The 17,698-nt window shown below is 42.0% G+C and overlaps 1 protein-coding gene across 1 annotated transcript in view; it reads right to left on the reverse strand.

Annotated features, from left to right (window-relative positions):
- Positions 1-16,992, reverse strand: part of rab2a (RAB2A, member RAS oncogene family) — a 34,513-nt gene extending 17,521 nt beyond the window's left edge. Inside the window, exon 1 of the mRNA XM_080725317.1 lies at positions 16,724-16,992. Within this exon, the coding sequence (XP_080581443.1) occupies positions 16,724-16,769 (46 nt within the window). The 5' untranslated portion in view covers positions 16,770-16,992. The remainder of the gene's footprint in view (positions 1-16,723) is intronic.
- Positions 16,993-17,698: the final 706 nt, after the last annotated feature.

Raw genomic sequence — 17,698 nt, forward strand, 5'->3', positions numbered from 1 at the left:
CAAAGAAATAAGAAATAAGTCTGAGCATCCACTTAACACACGGTAACAACAACAAAAAGAGGTCACCCCCCATTGTGTGTGGATTTTCAACACGAACCAGCAGTTAGTTGTGGATCTAAGGTATGCGAACTGCTAGGAAAGTATTCAATCAATCAGGTTATATGGCATCATGTAGAGACCAATTTAATTGTATAATCCTGTCTGTGTATGACTTGAAACCATAAAACATGATCATGATACATTCAATTAAAATCACCTCAAATGCATCTTTAAAAGTGCACACTTCATTGATCGGGGGCCATTCAGGTCTATACTGGGTCTACTTTTTTTCCCCCTAGTCGGTACCAAATCTCTTCCCTGAAAATCTACAAGTTCAACGCTTGTACATTTCTCTATTTTTGCCATAATGTATATTATTATTTTACATGTTCCGCTGAAAGTAGCTCATGTCCCCACATCAAATCAAACACAATGCATGAAACATTACGGGAAAAACAATACCACCGTTTGAAGTCTTAACTCATAATGTAAATGTACCATACTGTGTTCTGCATGGGAAGATGGGATGTTTGTGCTTAATTGTGTGGATGCAAATATGAATCATATTTAAGTGAGATTCACAAGATATTCATTTGAGGAATCACAGAGGGAGGGTAGTGTTGCTTGTTGACCTCTGTAGATAGATACCAGCTTAAAATAAAATATAATGAAAATATCAGATATAAGCTTCGACACAGAGGTCGAGATTTTTGGTATTTGACCTATGATAAAGCTATTTTGGGCTTGTTGCAAAAATAGCCTATCTACAAGCTCACTGTGAGCTTGAAGATCCATCGCACAACCAAGTATAAAGTATTACGTTTTTCTTTTGTGACTTTTCATGAAAGACACCTTTGAAGTTCAACATATTGTTCACTAATGGTCAATTGCTGTTTACCATGGAATTAAAAGCCTCTCTCAGGCCAGACGGCTGGGTATGCTGGAGGATTAATGTCCTCTCTTACTCAAGACAGGATGTTGCTGTTTTCATCCTCAGTGGTCTACAGCAGAAAGGTTAATGTTGATAGAAAGAACCTTTAGGAAATAAGGTAGTGTCTTGTGTGTGTATGGCATCATAATGGAACTCTCAGTCTCCACCCACACATTGTTTGAAGAATCAAATCTTATCAGTCCGTTTCAAATACCCAATTCCTGTGCAACAGCTTTACCTACCTCCATCTCACAGTGTGCTTTATAAACAGGCTTCCTTAACAGCAATAAACATTCTATATTTACAGCATGTCATAGTATTTTCACAATGTTTTGCAAAAATATTTGACTAAATGCCCATTTATACTCTTTAGGTACGAAAATAAATACATCTGGTCAAATGTGATGTAACCATCAATGCTCATGTGATGCTTTCATGTGTCTTTTGCGTTGGCATGGATGTTAACTCTTTTACCGCTTTGGACGTTCCCGTTCGCCCCATTTTTCACGGCGGCGCGATGCCAATTGTACGTTCTTTGGCTCGTTCTTTTGTACCTTGTTTTGATGTCTGTAAACTGATGAGGGGTCGCGCGGGTGTGTACCGTTAACACATCTCCCGTAAAAGTGCTCTCAAAAACCCACTGGACGTTAGCATCAATGGAGTAACAAAACACTTCCTTGTTATTTTCTCTGGGTCTATTGCTCTGTAGCGATTTAGTGGCCTGGACGGATGGGAGCCGACCGCAGCCATTTCACATTAATTCTTGCATGAGGCTGCCCTCTACTGCTAGTATGACCAAAGTGCACTATGTAATGATAAAAAAAATAAAAATAAAAAAAGGTAAAGGTAAGCTGCTTTTGCTGGCACAAGACCCAATAAATAAATAATAACATCTGGCAGTAAAACTGTCCTGAGTAACTACTAAAGTATTGGAAACATCAAATTTGGTGTGCGGACTCTTTCTTTCTTTTATAGTAAAACTGTTAACACAATTAGTGCTGCAGGGTATGAAGGGTTAACTTTTCGTTGACGCCACGCAGATCCGCCCATTAGCACACGCTGTTATTGTGTAAGGCATGCCTGGAATGTGTGTACACACACGGACTGCTGAATGACATCAACGATTACGTCATCTAGTCACATGACATGTGTCATGTGACAGTGTGTCATGGCGGCCGCAAGGGTGGTCTTGTTGTTGTTGTTTGGAGCTGTGCTATGGGATATAAAGTCTTATTTGGAGTAAATGAAGTCTCTTTATGGGCCTCTCCATTGACTTAACATGGAGGAGCTTCACTTCGCGTGCACGCCCAACGTGCGTTTTAAACAAATCGCGGACATTACCGATGCGGCCGCGACCGGAGCTACATACTGTAAGTATTAATACATTTACTGTAAATACAGTAAGATTGACGGTGAGCGCTGTCAATGGCGTCGTGTAGTAACCGGTTTTAATGACGGTGAGGATCGTCAAGGGCAGCAGAACAGTTAAGCAATACATTCACTAAGTGCAACTTTAGACTTTTCTGAAAACAAACATGGCAATCATATTAATTATAACCGAAGCATCAACATAAGTTTAAAAGTTCTCAATAACTTGCACAACCTCTCCACAAAACGTTTAGCAATTTTTTTCAAAGTCTTCGTTGTGTAGCACTAGTTCAAAAAAAGAAACAGCTCTACCACTCATCTTGGGATATACGATAGTGTCAAATTCAAAATAAAATGCTACTCGGAATTCTTTCATTAACAGCACATTTCCACAAATATTCACACTGATTCTCAACCATCAATGCCCATTCAGCTGAAGGCATCTACAATTCTACAATTAATCAGTGTCTATGTAATTTTCACCTAAAGCAGAAATGGACCACACACAGGAAAGAAGTTTTTCCGCGTCTGCGTCACGCATCGAAAATAGACAGTCTACAAGCTCACCTCACAAGCTCGTAGTCGACAGGCTATTTATAACAGGGCACAATCAAATATAAATTAGGCAGAACATTTCCATTGGTAAACTCTGCAGACTCAGCCCCCTCATTTGCATAATAACTTGACTCAAGACAGGTGATTGGTCAAACAGGAGGCCGACCTCCCCAACATCCAGGGGGTCAGAGGGCATTGCCATGGCAACAGATGGCACTAGCTGCTGTGTTGAGAGCAACCATTTTAGCCTCAAATGTCAACAGTCACCATAACGCAGACAATATGGGAGATGGAAGGGTGATAATGTAATTTTTCACCTCCAACTGAAGGCGTGTCTCATGAGATTCTTGCTGACAGGTTTAACACAAAAAGGAAGCGAAGGTTGCAAGGCAAGGCAATCGTTTTACATTCTTAGAGCTTGCAAATATGCTGGCAATTTTGTTTTGTGTCCCAGTTTCTCTTTTTTGTTTTTAAAGGGGAAGACCACCCATTTTCAATATTGAACTATGTGATTAATATAACTTAGAGGAGTTGTGTGGAAATAGAAAAAAGTTCCCCCCTTCTGTGTTGCCTAGAACTGGAGGTTGGTTTTGGGGTTTGTATTGTAAAGTACAACGGTGTCACTGTGATGTCATCAAGTTGTACTTTACAATACAAACCCCAAAATAAATCCTCCAGTTCTAGGCAACACAGAAGGGGGGGAACTCTTTTTCTATTTCCACACAACTCCTCTAAGGTATATTAATGACATAGTTCAATATTGAAAATGGGTGGTCTTCCCCTTTAAAGTAAAGTTAAAAACAAGGGGTGGAGTTACGCACGCACGCACACACACACACACACACACACACACACACACACACACACACACACACACACACACACACACACACACACACACACACACACACACACACACACACACACACACACACACACACACACACACACACACACACACACACACGAGAAGAAATACGTCAACATTTTAGGGAAGAATGAAGTTGACTTCAATGTTAAAGTGTTACAACTGTGGCTGCGCCGACACCAGACATTCCTCTCTGATATAACCCAGCAACGCTTAGCAGCTATGTGGTCAACATTGTTACTTCTAAGAGAGTACAGATCAGACACATTGAAAGAGTTACAGAGACATACAGACAGTGAGAGAGCGAGAGAATGCGTGTGAGAGAGAAGGATAAGGAGAAACCAACATACAGAGAAGACAGAGCGAGAGATAGGGAGAGAACCCTTCCTCCTTTATTGTTTCCAAGGGTTACCATCACCAGGCAGAGGCGTTGCTAGGCAGGGGCACTGTGGTGATGAGAGGATGGAGAGAAAGGCAGGGCTCAATGTAAGGACTTTGTATACCGTCGCTGTTAGGTGGAAACCTTGTATGTCCATAACTACTAATTGTTTAATTAAATTGTGAAAATAGACTATGGTCACAACTTTTCCAGTACTTTTGTGCGACACTCTTGTGGGCATTCTTAAGAAAAAAAAAACTAAAGTTGAAATATGGAGATTTGAGATTTCCACTCCACAGCGTCGCTATAGGATGTCACTATCCCCTGCATTACACCACAAAACAACAGGGAAATTCGTCAAACATATATGAAACCAACCAGTAACAGACTTAATCTGGATCGTTTAGGTTAACCAATTATTTTTCAATAATCGTGATATTGTCATATAAGTCATATCGCCCATTCCTTCAGTCAGCCCTTCCTGCCGAATGCATAATGCATAAGCAAAGTGGACAACAAACATAACAGGAATGTTAAATTAGGTTCATGAACCGTTGTGATTTTATGCACCATACAGTATATTCTGCACTTAAGTTTTATAATGGGATACATTATTTACAGCCTTACTTACCAACATCACTACCATCCGTTCGGAATTTGGGCCGAATAGCATGAAAGAGCCCTGACAGCACATGGTTGGTTGTACAGTAGGGCTTTGCAACGGTACTCTGTGTTACCGGTGAGCGTGCACAACACCGAGTACTTTACTTGCACACCGATAACACCGTTAAAATAAAAAGAAAACGCATCCGCTGCTCTGCTCTGCCCCGAGGAGCGCAGTAGAGATGTGACGTTCGCCAACGATTCCGCTCTTTTGAACAGCTCTTTTAAATGAATGATGGGATTCGGTTCTCAATCGCGGGAGGCCGGGAGCTGTTCCTTGTGTGGGAGTGTCGAGAATCAGAATTCAGAATCAACAGATCATCCACGGGGCGAGGCACAGCCCATCAGACCGCATGATGTCTCGTCCCCAATCGCAGGGCACGTTCCAGGAGACTAGTTGTGGCTTTATAATGTCACAGCGCGCAGTAGGCGGAAAAACAACGATTAGCCAAACAAGAAAACGCAGGGCTGTTGTAACACTAACAGTGTTGTTGCTTTTTTACAAAGCTGAATTTTTAATATGGTCGGATGGTTGTTGTTGTTGTAGCTTGAGGTATCATTGGCTGCTACTGAGTGCTCACAAGACGACAAGACACGCAATGGTGGTTGAAACGGTGTTACCGATAACCGCGGTGTTGACACGGACGATATTTTTGGTGTTAAAAATCTCATACCGTTGCAACCCTATTCTACAGACTCCAAATTTCGCACGCAGATAGCTCAGATCTTACGTTCTTAGCTAGGCCTCGACCCGACCCGATACGCGATTTTCTGGAACCCGGCGCGAAAGGTTCGGATTCTCCGTAGGCGGAGCTGATGTCTGACATCAGGGTTTTCCAGAACCGGCACTGTGTCTGCAGAGATCTCCATATGGGCATAAAATGGATGCAGACAGATATCTCCATATATGGGCATAAATGGACACAGGCAAACAGATGGTCAAAAGACACCAGGTATAATGGGGTTTGCATTAAAGGGTGGGCATTCATTCCCTATTTACATTGTTCCTGAGTAGGCCGGTCCCCGACTAGACGCCTGGCCGCCCGACAGACAGATAGAGATCTCCATATTTGGGCATAAAATGGACACATACAGACAGATACAGATATCTCCATATATAGGCATAAATGGACACAAGCAAACAGATGGTCGAAACAGGTCCTATGACAACAGGTATAATGGGGTTTGCCTTAAAGAGCGGAGCATTCATTCCCTATTTACATCAATCCCGAGTTGGCCAGGTTGCTGACCAGACGCTCGGCCGCGGCCGAGCTTCTAGTTGTTATAATTGTCAGAGGATTAAGGATGAGTAGCGTTTGTTCTTTCAGATCTAGAGAGGATGTGTGTCATTGGTGAAGGTTTCTACCTTAATCATGATGTAAACACATCAGCCACACCACCACACAGACTGTTTACCTGTGTGGCTAACCGAGTTGCGCTTATCAAACTACAGTCATTCAAATAAGCGGAGAGAGCAGCTCACCCCATAAGAAAACAAACAGCAGCACTGACTGGCTTCATTTTGGATTGGGTGCTAAGTGCTAACCAAGCCCCCAGAACGGCTTGTAAATATTGAAGCAGCCACCCTACTGACCAAAGCTGGAACTGCAAGCGGGGTGAAACATACATGCACGAGCATAAGAGCGTGCCCTGGGGTCTACAATAGGGTTCAATGGACGTGGAGTGACGTTTGTGACGTAATTACGTCTCGATGTCTGTAAAATTGGCAAACCTTTGTTTGCCAATTTCCCCCACAATGCACCTGGATTCTGCTACTTCTGCATGCTTCAAAACGCCACTGAGCAACTTCATTGAAATGAATAGCTGGGGGCGGGGCTATCCATTCTCTATTATATACTCTATGGTGCTAACTGGCCAGCTGGCTACTAGCTCGCTTACTGTGCTAACTCAGTAAATTAAAGATAACACCCATTATTTACATTGCTTTGATTTGTTAGCCTTACTTATTTAAGAGATGGGTACCATGTATTGTACACAAGTAATTCACAATCCGTTTGGCACTGATTAACTAAATAATTAAAGCTAAGTTGCGTGGATCTAAGGATCCACTGTTTAAATATGATTTACCTGCTCTATAATAATTTCAAAGGCAGGGGATAGACGAGCCGTGGATTTGTATTCTAAATAAATGCTAGTTACTGTACGTTTCACTTTGTGAAGGGCTTGACTTTTAAAATAACCGCACCTCCCCCAACTCTGATGGATTTGTCGTTTCTTTTTATCAGCTATGGTTTCAAACTAGGAAACCACAAAGCAATGGAACATTTCCAGAATGGCGGGTGACAGATGACTAACTTTATTTGAACACTGTTCAGATTGAAGGCTCCGTCTGCTTGCTGCATTCAAGTAAATGTTGCGCAAAACACTCCATCATGCAGTTATTGCATCCAAGGCTCGTGATGTGCACTGCAAAGTTATATCTAGAAATATGATGACATCATGTCATGCTATGGTTAATTATGGATAACCAGATTAACCACCAACATTACCAAGTGTACATGTTTACAATAAAATGCCTATCCCTACTGGCCAGCATTAACACACCGGAAAACATATCGAGTTTCCACAGATGTTCTTTCTCATTACATTGAACTGATTGAAGTAATGTAATGTTCTTTTTCTTACATATAGCTCAGCATATGTTTTCTTTTCGGGATTGTGCTAGGTGTTAATGAGGTCAATAGCACGAGTCAGTAAACGTATGTTATCTCAGGGGGATATGATCACTTTGTATACCTGGAACAGCAGAGAAAACTTGGAGAGGAAAAAAAGAATGGACAACACTCTGCCCTGGCTTACTTCAACAAGTAGGCCTACTTTGGAGATAAGTCACTTAACAATTGTGTAGCTCTACAGGAGGGGTTCACTGGCCTGTGGCTGTACGGTTAGCTTCCTAGGTGTGTGTATAAGTTAAACGCGTTAGAAACACTGGCATATGGGCACTCAGGTGGCGCAGTGGTAGAGTACAAGCCTGCCACCGGGGTCTAGGGGTTCGAATACACCGCGGTGCATCCGGCTTGGCCGGGCATACTGTATATACGAACACAATTGGCCTGTGTTCAGGGAAGGGACGCTGGGCAGGGAGGGTGATACTTGTACTTGCACATGATCCTACACACTGGGTCGGGCAGGTGAGCCAGTAGGGTACAACAGCAGTGGCAAGCTGTGTGCCGAATTAATTGGTATAACAACTAAATTGGGGAGAAAAAAAGATTTAAAATAATTAGCTTTTTTTTTCAATTTGCTATTTTTGGCAAAGAGCCTTGGTGTAGAGGGGGAAAAGAGCAGACTAAGTACAGAGTAAAAGGTCAAGTTTATTAAGTATTGACGGTTCAAGTGGTTAAATATCTGAAAACACAAATTGATATGAATCCAAAATACACTGACGATTGTGCGGTCAAACAATGAAACTGTATGGAATCTATGATAAGGTTGTGGGGGTCCCTGCTTCTTCTCTCTCTCTCTCAACTAAGGGGTCCCTGGCCTGAAAACGTTGAAGACCCCTGGTATAGGGACTCTAGGGTTAAAGTAAGATGACACAATGATTAATGATCAACTTATTACACAATTCTTTTTTCAATTCTGTGTAAAATCAACATTATTGGGCAATAATATTACAGCATTTCTCACCCCTTTATACACTTGGTTTTAACCAGTCAGACAGTCTCCAGGGCCAGCTGTTACCAGCTTACCATTTATTATACTGTGTAGAATGACCCCAGGCCTCACTGTTATTGTCTCAATTATTCTCCTGACTTATTCTTATGAATTATGCATTTCTTATCAGGCAATGCCATCAACATAGCACATTAAAGCAGGAAATAACGAGCTGTGGTATCATAACAACTGTAATAAATGTGAGCTGTCCAAACCACCTAAACATACATTATAAAATAGGCTATACTTGTATGTAGCAATCGATTTATTATAGGCGACACAACAATTTCTGTGCCCTTGTACACAGCACTCACCTGAGAAATGATAATCGGCTGTGTGACTGAGCATCATTAAAGATCACCGAAATTACCAGGCGTGGCCTATCCATCGAGTGAACTGTCTGTACTCCACGGAAAGTAGACTTATTTTTGGTTTAAAGTTTGAAACATGCACACAGAGTAGAGGTGGTTATAATTTAGGGTGTGATTTTGTGGAGAAAACCGTCTATCTGGCTGATCTCTGGATGAGCTGGCTGAAGTCTAGCAGTTTAAGAGAATATCTTAAACTGCCCTGAAAATTGAGAATGACCCTTTTCCCCCCTGGGATCATGGACATTTTGCTATGTGATGTCACATCACACATCACTGATGTGCACTAGGGATGATAATCGTTATTATCGTTTAAAAAACAAGTCACAATAATCGTAACATAGAGATTTAATTTATAGTGAAATTATCCTCCGTCATGCACTGGGATCAATTCACCTTTTATTTGCCGAGCTGAATATCCATTTAAACTCTATAATTGGTCAAATGGACCTGGAAATAACGTACTTGATAGTCTTTTTTTCACGCTCTAACAAATCTCTATGCCAAAAAATAGCCGATCTACAAGCTCACAACGTGACGCCTTCTGTGACGCGTTGTGAGCTTGTAGATCTGCAATTTTTTGGGCAAATGTCCTGCCCCAGGATAAAAGATGTTGGGGATATTTTGATTATTACGATAATACGTGACATGACATTTTCATATCGTCCCATCCCTAGTGTACACCTGCACAAACAATAACCATTTTCTTCTACAGGTGGAAACAAGAGATGAGCCTCTCTTGATGAGGCTTTCATGATCCTGGAGCTGTACCAGGAGGGATATAGTCGTGGTCAGCCAGAAACCATGCATCTAATTTACGATAATAAAAAGATTAGCCGTTAAGGGGAGCAGTTAAGGGTTTAGTGTCTTGCTCAGGAACACTTTCGACACATAGACCAGGGCTGGAGGGCGAACCAGGGACCTTGCGTTTTCCAGATGGCAGATGGCCCCTCTACCCATTTAGGGCCATTTACCCACTGGGCTCAGTAGCTGGTTGTACAGACATAACAAACTATGTGATACTTATCCCTTCCTACTCACTTTTGAAAGCTTGAGTTTTCCTAAAGTACCAGATTGAAGATGTGCCACTATCAGAAGAAGGATCAACACTTGTGTTTCATCACTACTTTGATATGAACAATAGGAGGAAACTGTGTTGGTTTCTTATTTCAGTTATAAAACAATTGTATTACATGCCACCACATAGTTGCTATAGAAGTAGGGCTGTCACAATTATTACATAATCGTCTAATCGCGATTATTTGACATAATCGTGATCGTTTTCCATGTCAAAAGTAGTGGAAATAGCAGATCTACAAGCTCACAACGCGTCGCATCGCGAAGCGTTGTGAGCTTGTAGATCAGCTATTTCCACTATCAATGTTCTTTATAAGTATAAAGTTGTCAAATCTTTGTATATTTAGCTTATGTGTTTTATCTACCATGTGCAACTTCAAAGCCAAACAGAAATGTAATTGTCAACGAGAAGAACACAATTAAACCGTCAATCGCAATGATTTGAGAGAAAATTAATCGTCATGTAAAATGTCATAATCATGACAGCCCTATATAGAAGCAATTGCTATTTTACCCTAGAAGCATACAAGGCATACACTAAGCTGGAGGTACTTTTGCAGAAGAAATACTGGTTAACCTAGTGCCATTAAAGAAAACACAGATGAGACTGAAGGACACTGTAATAGAAGCAATTAGAGGGCAACAATACGGCCTTTGGCGGAGGCTACTGAGGCTGTAGTAGTCTATGTAAACGAGGATGGAGATTTCTACAGCATATTTCAAATCACAGTTGAGGAGCATTAAAAAAACACCACCACCAAGCAATGATGATACCGATACTAATCGGCTATTTTCGCTATTTTGTAAAATAGGGCTTGAGTTTTCCTAAAGTGGTTAAACACTTTTTAGAACAAAAATATTAACAAAGAGTAGGAACAAAAACATTAACAAAGAGTAGGAACTTAAAGTGAAGACACTGTTGGCTTCAGAACAGCGCTGTAAATGTGAACTATATGTATCAGTCACAACTTAACACAGTTACACAGTTTTGAGCCAAGACTTCCTGACCATCTGCCCTTCCTCGTGCTCAGTATGGAACAGTAGACTGATGATAACAGAGCTGACTTAATGCATGATCACTGTGATCACTGCGCGTTTATCTCTGCAGTCATGTAAGATCACTCAAAGAGCAGCATCAGGGTTTCCTAATAGATACACGTGAATTTTCAGTTCACTGGTTGAACGACCATACTGGTCCATGTAGGGGCAGTGACTTGGGGTAGAGAAACCATCATTAGAACACAGAGGGTTCCCAGTTCGATCCCAGGCTCCCCCAGAGTTAGTGTCGAAGAGTTCTTGAGGAAGACAGAGGTGGCTCTGTATGGTGTATGCTAGTCAGTCACTAATATTTGATACAGTCTGTTTCTGGCGAAAATGTAACCAATTTGGCGACAGTAACATTAGCGTTTTCTCACCATCAGTTGATTCTTCATGTCCATATGAGTCAAACTGCTGAGATCATTTGTTTATGTTTGGAACACAGTTCTTATATGACGCGATATGAAAAAAAGTCTATGGGAATTCAAACTGGGGGGAAAAAAACAGGAACCAGGTAGGGTGTGTAAATTACATCAGACTTCGGTGCTCTATATAAATAAAATAATAAATGCACCATTTGCCATGTTTAGCTTATAGATTGCGACTAGCCCTACAACATACAATGCAGTGGACCATTGTCATAGTCCATAGCATGCAGCCTACTGTTGTTGGTTTTATTTCAGTACAGTAAGAAAATCGACTAGCAGGGACTGTTATTTTTTGTATCATATGTAACGGTTAGGGGAGACAAGGCATAAAGGTAGTCGACACACCCAGCTGAGACAGGAAGGCCAAATGTAGGCCAAAACTAGACCTCTTGCCAAAGACTGCCAGATAAGGACATCCTGCACAGCCTGTTTAAGGCAGGAATGTTGTGCCGTTATTCTGCATAGAATGGTGAAACAGGGGTTATTCTTGTTTTGCTGCGAAGCCAGCAGTGAGGATAGTCACAGAGCCGAATACACATCTGTAACAGGGATTGCCAACAGGGCGTGACACCCAGGGACAGTGTGACAAGATTGTCTAATGTCCACAGTCCAAAGCTTTTCACCTCAAAATGCTCCACACACACACACACACACTTAAAATCACACCCGTGTGAACTGAGCGGTGGTCGTGGAGGCTATGCAACAGCACTACTGTGTGTGTGTGTGTGTGTGTGTGTGTGTGTGTGTGTGTGTGTGTGTGAGTGAGTGAGTGAGAGAGAGAGTGTGTAGGCCTATTGCAGTTGATGCTCAGGCTAGACTCAGCAGCACCCTCTCTGGCCACCAGTGGTATTCAGGCTACATACACACATACACGGATACATACACGGCCATGCTATGGAGCGGTCTACCACCGCTCAAAGATTCTCCTCCATCATGTTTATGATCGCACAAACACGTTGCTTGCATGAATCCAACATTCTTTAACGTTACTCAGCAGCATCATGTTATCCTCTCTCGTACATACACTGTAGTATACATAGAACATCTAGTGAGATGCGCAGGTCCCATCTTTTTTTTACCCACACCCACCAGCATTTTAAAATAATAAATACAACCGCCCAACATCTCCTACCTACGGTATTTTCAATGAAAAAATACGATTTTGTCCTGACAAAATGGCCAACATCGGTTAAGACTGTAAAATGTAAACAGATTAGTCAAACTACATATACAGTAAATGCATAAGCCGTTATGTTGTGTATCAAATCTACCGACAACTGCTGTCATTTCAAGTTGTGTGAGTGTGTGTGAGAGAGGGAGAGGTATCTATGCTAATTTTGTGCCATTTGCAAATAACAATCTCCACTGCAAGCATTACCTGCAATGCAATGCTTGCAATATGTTTTAAATGAAAAAAGGCTATGTTTGTTTCTTAAAGTCTATATTGTGTCACAGAAATACGAGGTACTGTAGGGATCTGACTCATTACTGCTGTAAAAGTTAACAAACCCAGCTCTCCTGCATGGAAAACCAAACATCTACTGCTCACGCAATGGGGAAACTGCTCCTGGCCAAGGAGGATGTTAGACCTCAGGGCATCAGGATGGAAGGACTACTCTGTCTGCTACATAAATACAGAAGGGATTTAAGTTCATGAGTTTTGGTAAATATTAATCCTCAGACAGCACTCACAGCAAAATGATGAGTCATGTAACTTAATAATGCATGACTATTAAGCAAAACCCACATATACTCATTTAACAGTCCATAATTAAAACAAAATGATGTGCCGTTTGCCTAATTTCTAGTCATATCTTCTACACCGTGTTTGCTGTGATCAGTTTGTGCGTGAGTGAGTGAGTGACCAGACTAGTTAACTTGGGACTAATTTCCTGTCTCTCTGTTGACAAAGAATCATCACATGATCCACTCTAGGCAAACAGCCTCCATCTTTATGTAACTCATCCTATATGAGGACAAAAACATAACTGTCTGTCACTCAATCACACCGCAACCCCACCCTTCAGACACGGAGGTCATTCAAATCCCTGCTGGCATCAACTCACAAGCTGCACTCCTTTCTGGGAAGCTCCCTGAACAGAGCAAATTGAGAGTTTAGGTTTGTACTTTGTAGTTCTCAAAGGAGGGAGCAGAAGAGGTGTCTTAGGACCCCAGAGGTTTGCAATGGGATCCGAGCTCTTTGCTACACAAATAATAGTTACCGGTATTTCTATGAGTGTTTAATCATGATTTAATACAATGAGAGATCATGATTATTTTCACAGTACATTTCAATAATATATCATCATACTAAAAGTATCTTAAGATGCAGGTCTGGTTGACAAAAACAGAACCTACTGCCCATTTATCTGACAGCCCATGACAAAAAATGTATTCCCTCGTGTCAACATACATGTATAAATGGTCTCAGCATAGCAGTCTGTATTATGTATTGGGCATTTTCCATACTTTTACAGTAGATTTCAAAGGGGCCATGCATAATGTCTGGAATGTAACCCTCCTTCTACAGACTAAGGTAAGGTAGGGGTGCTAGTGGGATCTTCAACACTATGAAGCTGTAAACAAAAACACTTTGACAGCTCGAGCCACGAGACTGTTTCACAACAATAAACTTGAACACACATCAAAATATGTCATGGCCTAAAAGAGAGAGGAAAAAAAAGTGGAAAATACATTCTGCCTCTACTTTACTGGCAATATACACGACTTCAAGGCACTATAATGTAATGTAATCTAAAACCGCTTCTGTGGTCAAGAATGTGTTATATTTGTCTAAAGGTTCTATTGGTTTAGGAAATAGTAGGCCACAGATTAAACCAATCCACTATGTCCCAAAACATGTCACTCACTGTACACACATTTTACATGTTAAACATGGATGTTTTATACTGTACTCGTACAACTCAATGCAACAAGACAAGAAGGCAATCTTTTCTAATAGACTGGGGAGTATTATTATTGATTGAATGATGAAATACTTTTTTTTTTTCTATAATTTTTATCCCACGATTGTGTAACCCATTTTTCACCCAGTAATCCTGGGCTCTGCTCTCCCTCTGCCGCGCCTGGGGAGACAACGGACTGACCTCATGCTTCCTTCAATGCATGAGTAGTCCAAGTTGTTTCTTTTCACCTGACAGGGGGAATTTTCCCCAGGATGGAAGTAGCGCGTGGAAGGAACACGTTATTCCAACCAGTTACTTTCCCCTCCATCAAGCGCCCCGGCTGGCCAGGGGGAGGCATTATTGAGACCAGGATTACTGCATGTTTTTGTGAGGTTATCAACCCTAAGAGACACAGGGAGAACATGCAAACTCCACACAGAAAGGCCCTACCGCCGACCCCACCTAGGGTGTGGGCACTGATGACGCGGAGGGAGAAACACGTCCCCAGCACCCACAGCGTCCCCCGGCGGGAATCGAACCCAGGACCTTCTAGCTGTGAGGCGAATGATGGAATTATACTTTATTAGCAGTTTGCATAGGAAAAGCACAGGACAGTACAGTTCAGATACAAGGTCTAGTATTAGGATCATGTAAACCCAAGAAAGCACTATGGCTTGTTTACATTGGGATCCTTTGTACTCAATTCATTGAGATTTTGTCTACTTCCGACTAATCCATATCTTTGAAAAAGGGTCACAACAAAGCTGCCGTGTCAACTGTGTCTTACATTTAAACATGAACACTTGAACAGTGTGTGAACACTGAAATAAGATACAACTAATGCATTTGGGGAGGGGGAGGTCTTCGGGTTGGCTCCATGTAGCAAAAGGATCCTGTTCCTCATCATCACACCACCTCAACAAAAACACAGATGTGACCAACCAGGCAATTCCATTTCATAACTGATATTTACTGCTGTTGATCCTTGTTTACTCATATTTAGTTCAGCAGCCTCGGGCAACAACATAAGATGCACCTGCTGCTGTTGAAACACCCAGGCTAGTTAACCAGGCCCACGACAGAATACAAACGAAGCTAACAGAGTAAACAAATGAAAACCTTAACCCACATGCCCCTTAACATTTCACACGTCGCACTGATAGACGTGGCTGGCATTATAGACAAAAACAAGGTATCATAATCCTTTAAATTAAGGCCTGTTTATGCGACACGAATGTCTGATCATCCTAATCGTTATAAAACGCCATTTCGGAGAATACTGGAAGAGTGGCCTTCGGTTTGTCTGCCAAGAAGAGACGTATGAGATGAGATCAAGTGTGTTCTTGTTAATAATAACGCACGTTAACCACGCATGGGACGAGAGAGCGAGCATAGGTCACGGCGATCGTGTTTCGTGTACCTGCTGAGTTGTCATATTTTGCTGTTGTGTACAACAGCTACGTAGTTTTAACGAGGCAGGGATATAGTGTCGGCTAAAAGGCTAACTGGCAGGGCTAACGTAGCTAGCCCGAGGCTAACACCCCCACCCTGGGCGCAGGGGAGTAGACAACAGGCCGAACGACAGCCACTCTAAACGTGTCAACAACACATTAACAACAGCTCTCGTCAACACAACACGGAGACAAAACGCTGCGCGCGTTGCTTTTGGTGGCCCACGGTGTGTCAGGGCCATTTGGAGTGCTTTTCAGACAGTGTTAAAGGGTGTCTGCTGTCACAGTCATTCCCACCCCTTGCGTCTTCCCCAGCTTGCTTTTACCACGTCATTGGACCGTCCAACACTGCGGAAATGGAGCGGAGCTAGCGCTGCTAGCAGTGGTGGTGGTGGTGGGAAAAAAGTACTCACGCTTTGTACTTGAGTATCTATCAATCAAATAACAAAGTACGCAATGTAAATATTCTCCGTTTGTACAAGTACAAGTCCGTAATTCTAAATTGACTTGATACAAAAGTATTAGTATCAAAATGTACTTCAAATGTAGAAAGTACTCATTATGCTGATTGTCCCATGTTCCCAAGTTTTTAAAAATACATATTTTGAAAATAGCACATCTACAAGCTCAAGCCATCTGCTATTTTAAAATGCCCTACATGTATAATAAGGGCTTAAATCGTGAAGTGGGTAATGTATGTTTCCTAATAATAATCTTAATCTACAAAGTAACTAACTAAAGTTTTCAAATAATTGCAGTGGAGTAAAAGTGCGATATTTGCCTCCTCGATGTAGTGGAATAGACGTTTACTGAAAATTGGAAATACTCCAGTAGAGTAAAAGCACCTCAAAATTGTACTGAAGTACAGTACTCAGGTAAAAGTACTTAGTTACTTCACAACACTGCTAGCATCATGCTAAGAAGTGGCTAACGCCAGTGCTAGCTGTCAACTGGTCGATCTGCTCAGTGCTCACCCGTGTCTCCGATGATGATGTATTTGAAGAGGTACGCGTACGCCATGGTCAGGCCCCTTGCTGCTGCTTGCTGTGCGAGAAATGGCGATCACCTGTCCCTGGCCGTCCTGATCTCAGCCAAAAACGACCGTTAAAACCGTGTGGGGAATTAAAGATCGCCCGGGTTTTGTTGTAGGAGTGCTTTTCTCTGGCTGTCAGACGGGCAGCTTGCTGCTTTAGCCTCCTTTTCTCTCTCCCTCGGTGCTGCTGATGGGAAGGAACAATAAACAGCCTCCTCCGACTCCTCGGATGGCTACGTCATGAGTTCCGCCCCCGCCACCTCGCCACGCATGCCGCCCCTACATGCATGCGCGGAGCTCCCCGTTAGATGTCGCCCCCACACCATAATAATACAGGGGTGGTTCTCAAACTTTTTCATGTCAAGGACCCTCAAATTGATCACTTAGGCTAGCCCCCCATTTGAAAAGATATGCCTGGGAGACCCCCATAAGAGAAGATTTTTACGGCTCTAGTGATTCCCAACCACTTTAAGTTCAAGGACCCTGGGGGGGCAAGGTTTGACATGCATTAGGCTACATAGATAGATAGATAGATAGATAGATACCTTTATTATCCCAAGGGGGAAATTCAGTTGTCCAGTTGTAGCACAGCAGTATACAGTTATTTACAAAGTTACAGAGAAGTAGGAAAAGATAGATAAGAGTAAAAAACAAGAGCAGTAGGCTACAGTACCAAAAAAGAGAAGGTGCATCAATAGAGGGGGCGAATTAAATATAAGTATATATACATAAAGTGTCTTACAAAAAAGAGACCAAAGCAGTCAATGCTAGTTAGTGCAACAAGTATCTCACTGTCATTGTTAAACAAGACAAATACTCAGAAACTACCAACAGCCTACAGACCCCCATTTAATGGCATTTCTATCTCCGAGACTCCAATTTATTTTGTAAAATCAATATTAATTTAACTCTCTGG

The sequence above is a fragment of the Nannobrachium achirus genome (genome assembly GCF_963921795.1).
Source record: "Nannobrachium achirus genome assembly, chromosome: 5".
Lineage (NCBI taxonomy): Eukaryota > Metazoa > Chordata > Actinopteri > Myctophiformes > Myctophidae > Nannobrachium > Nannobrachium achirus.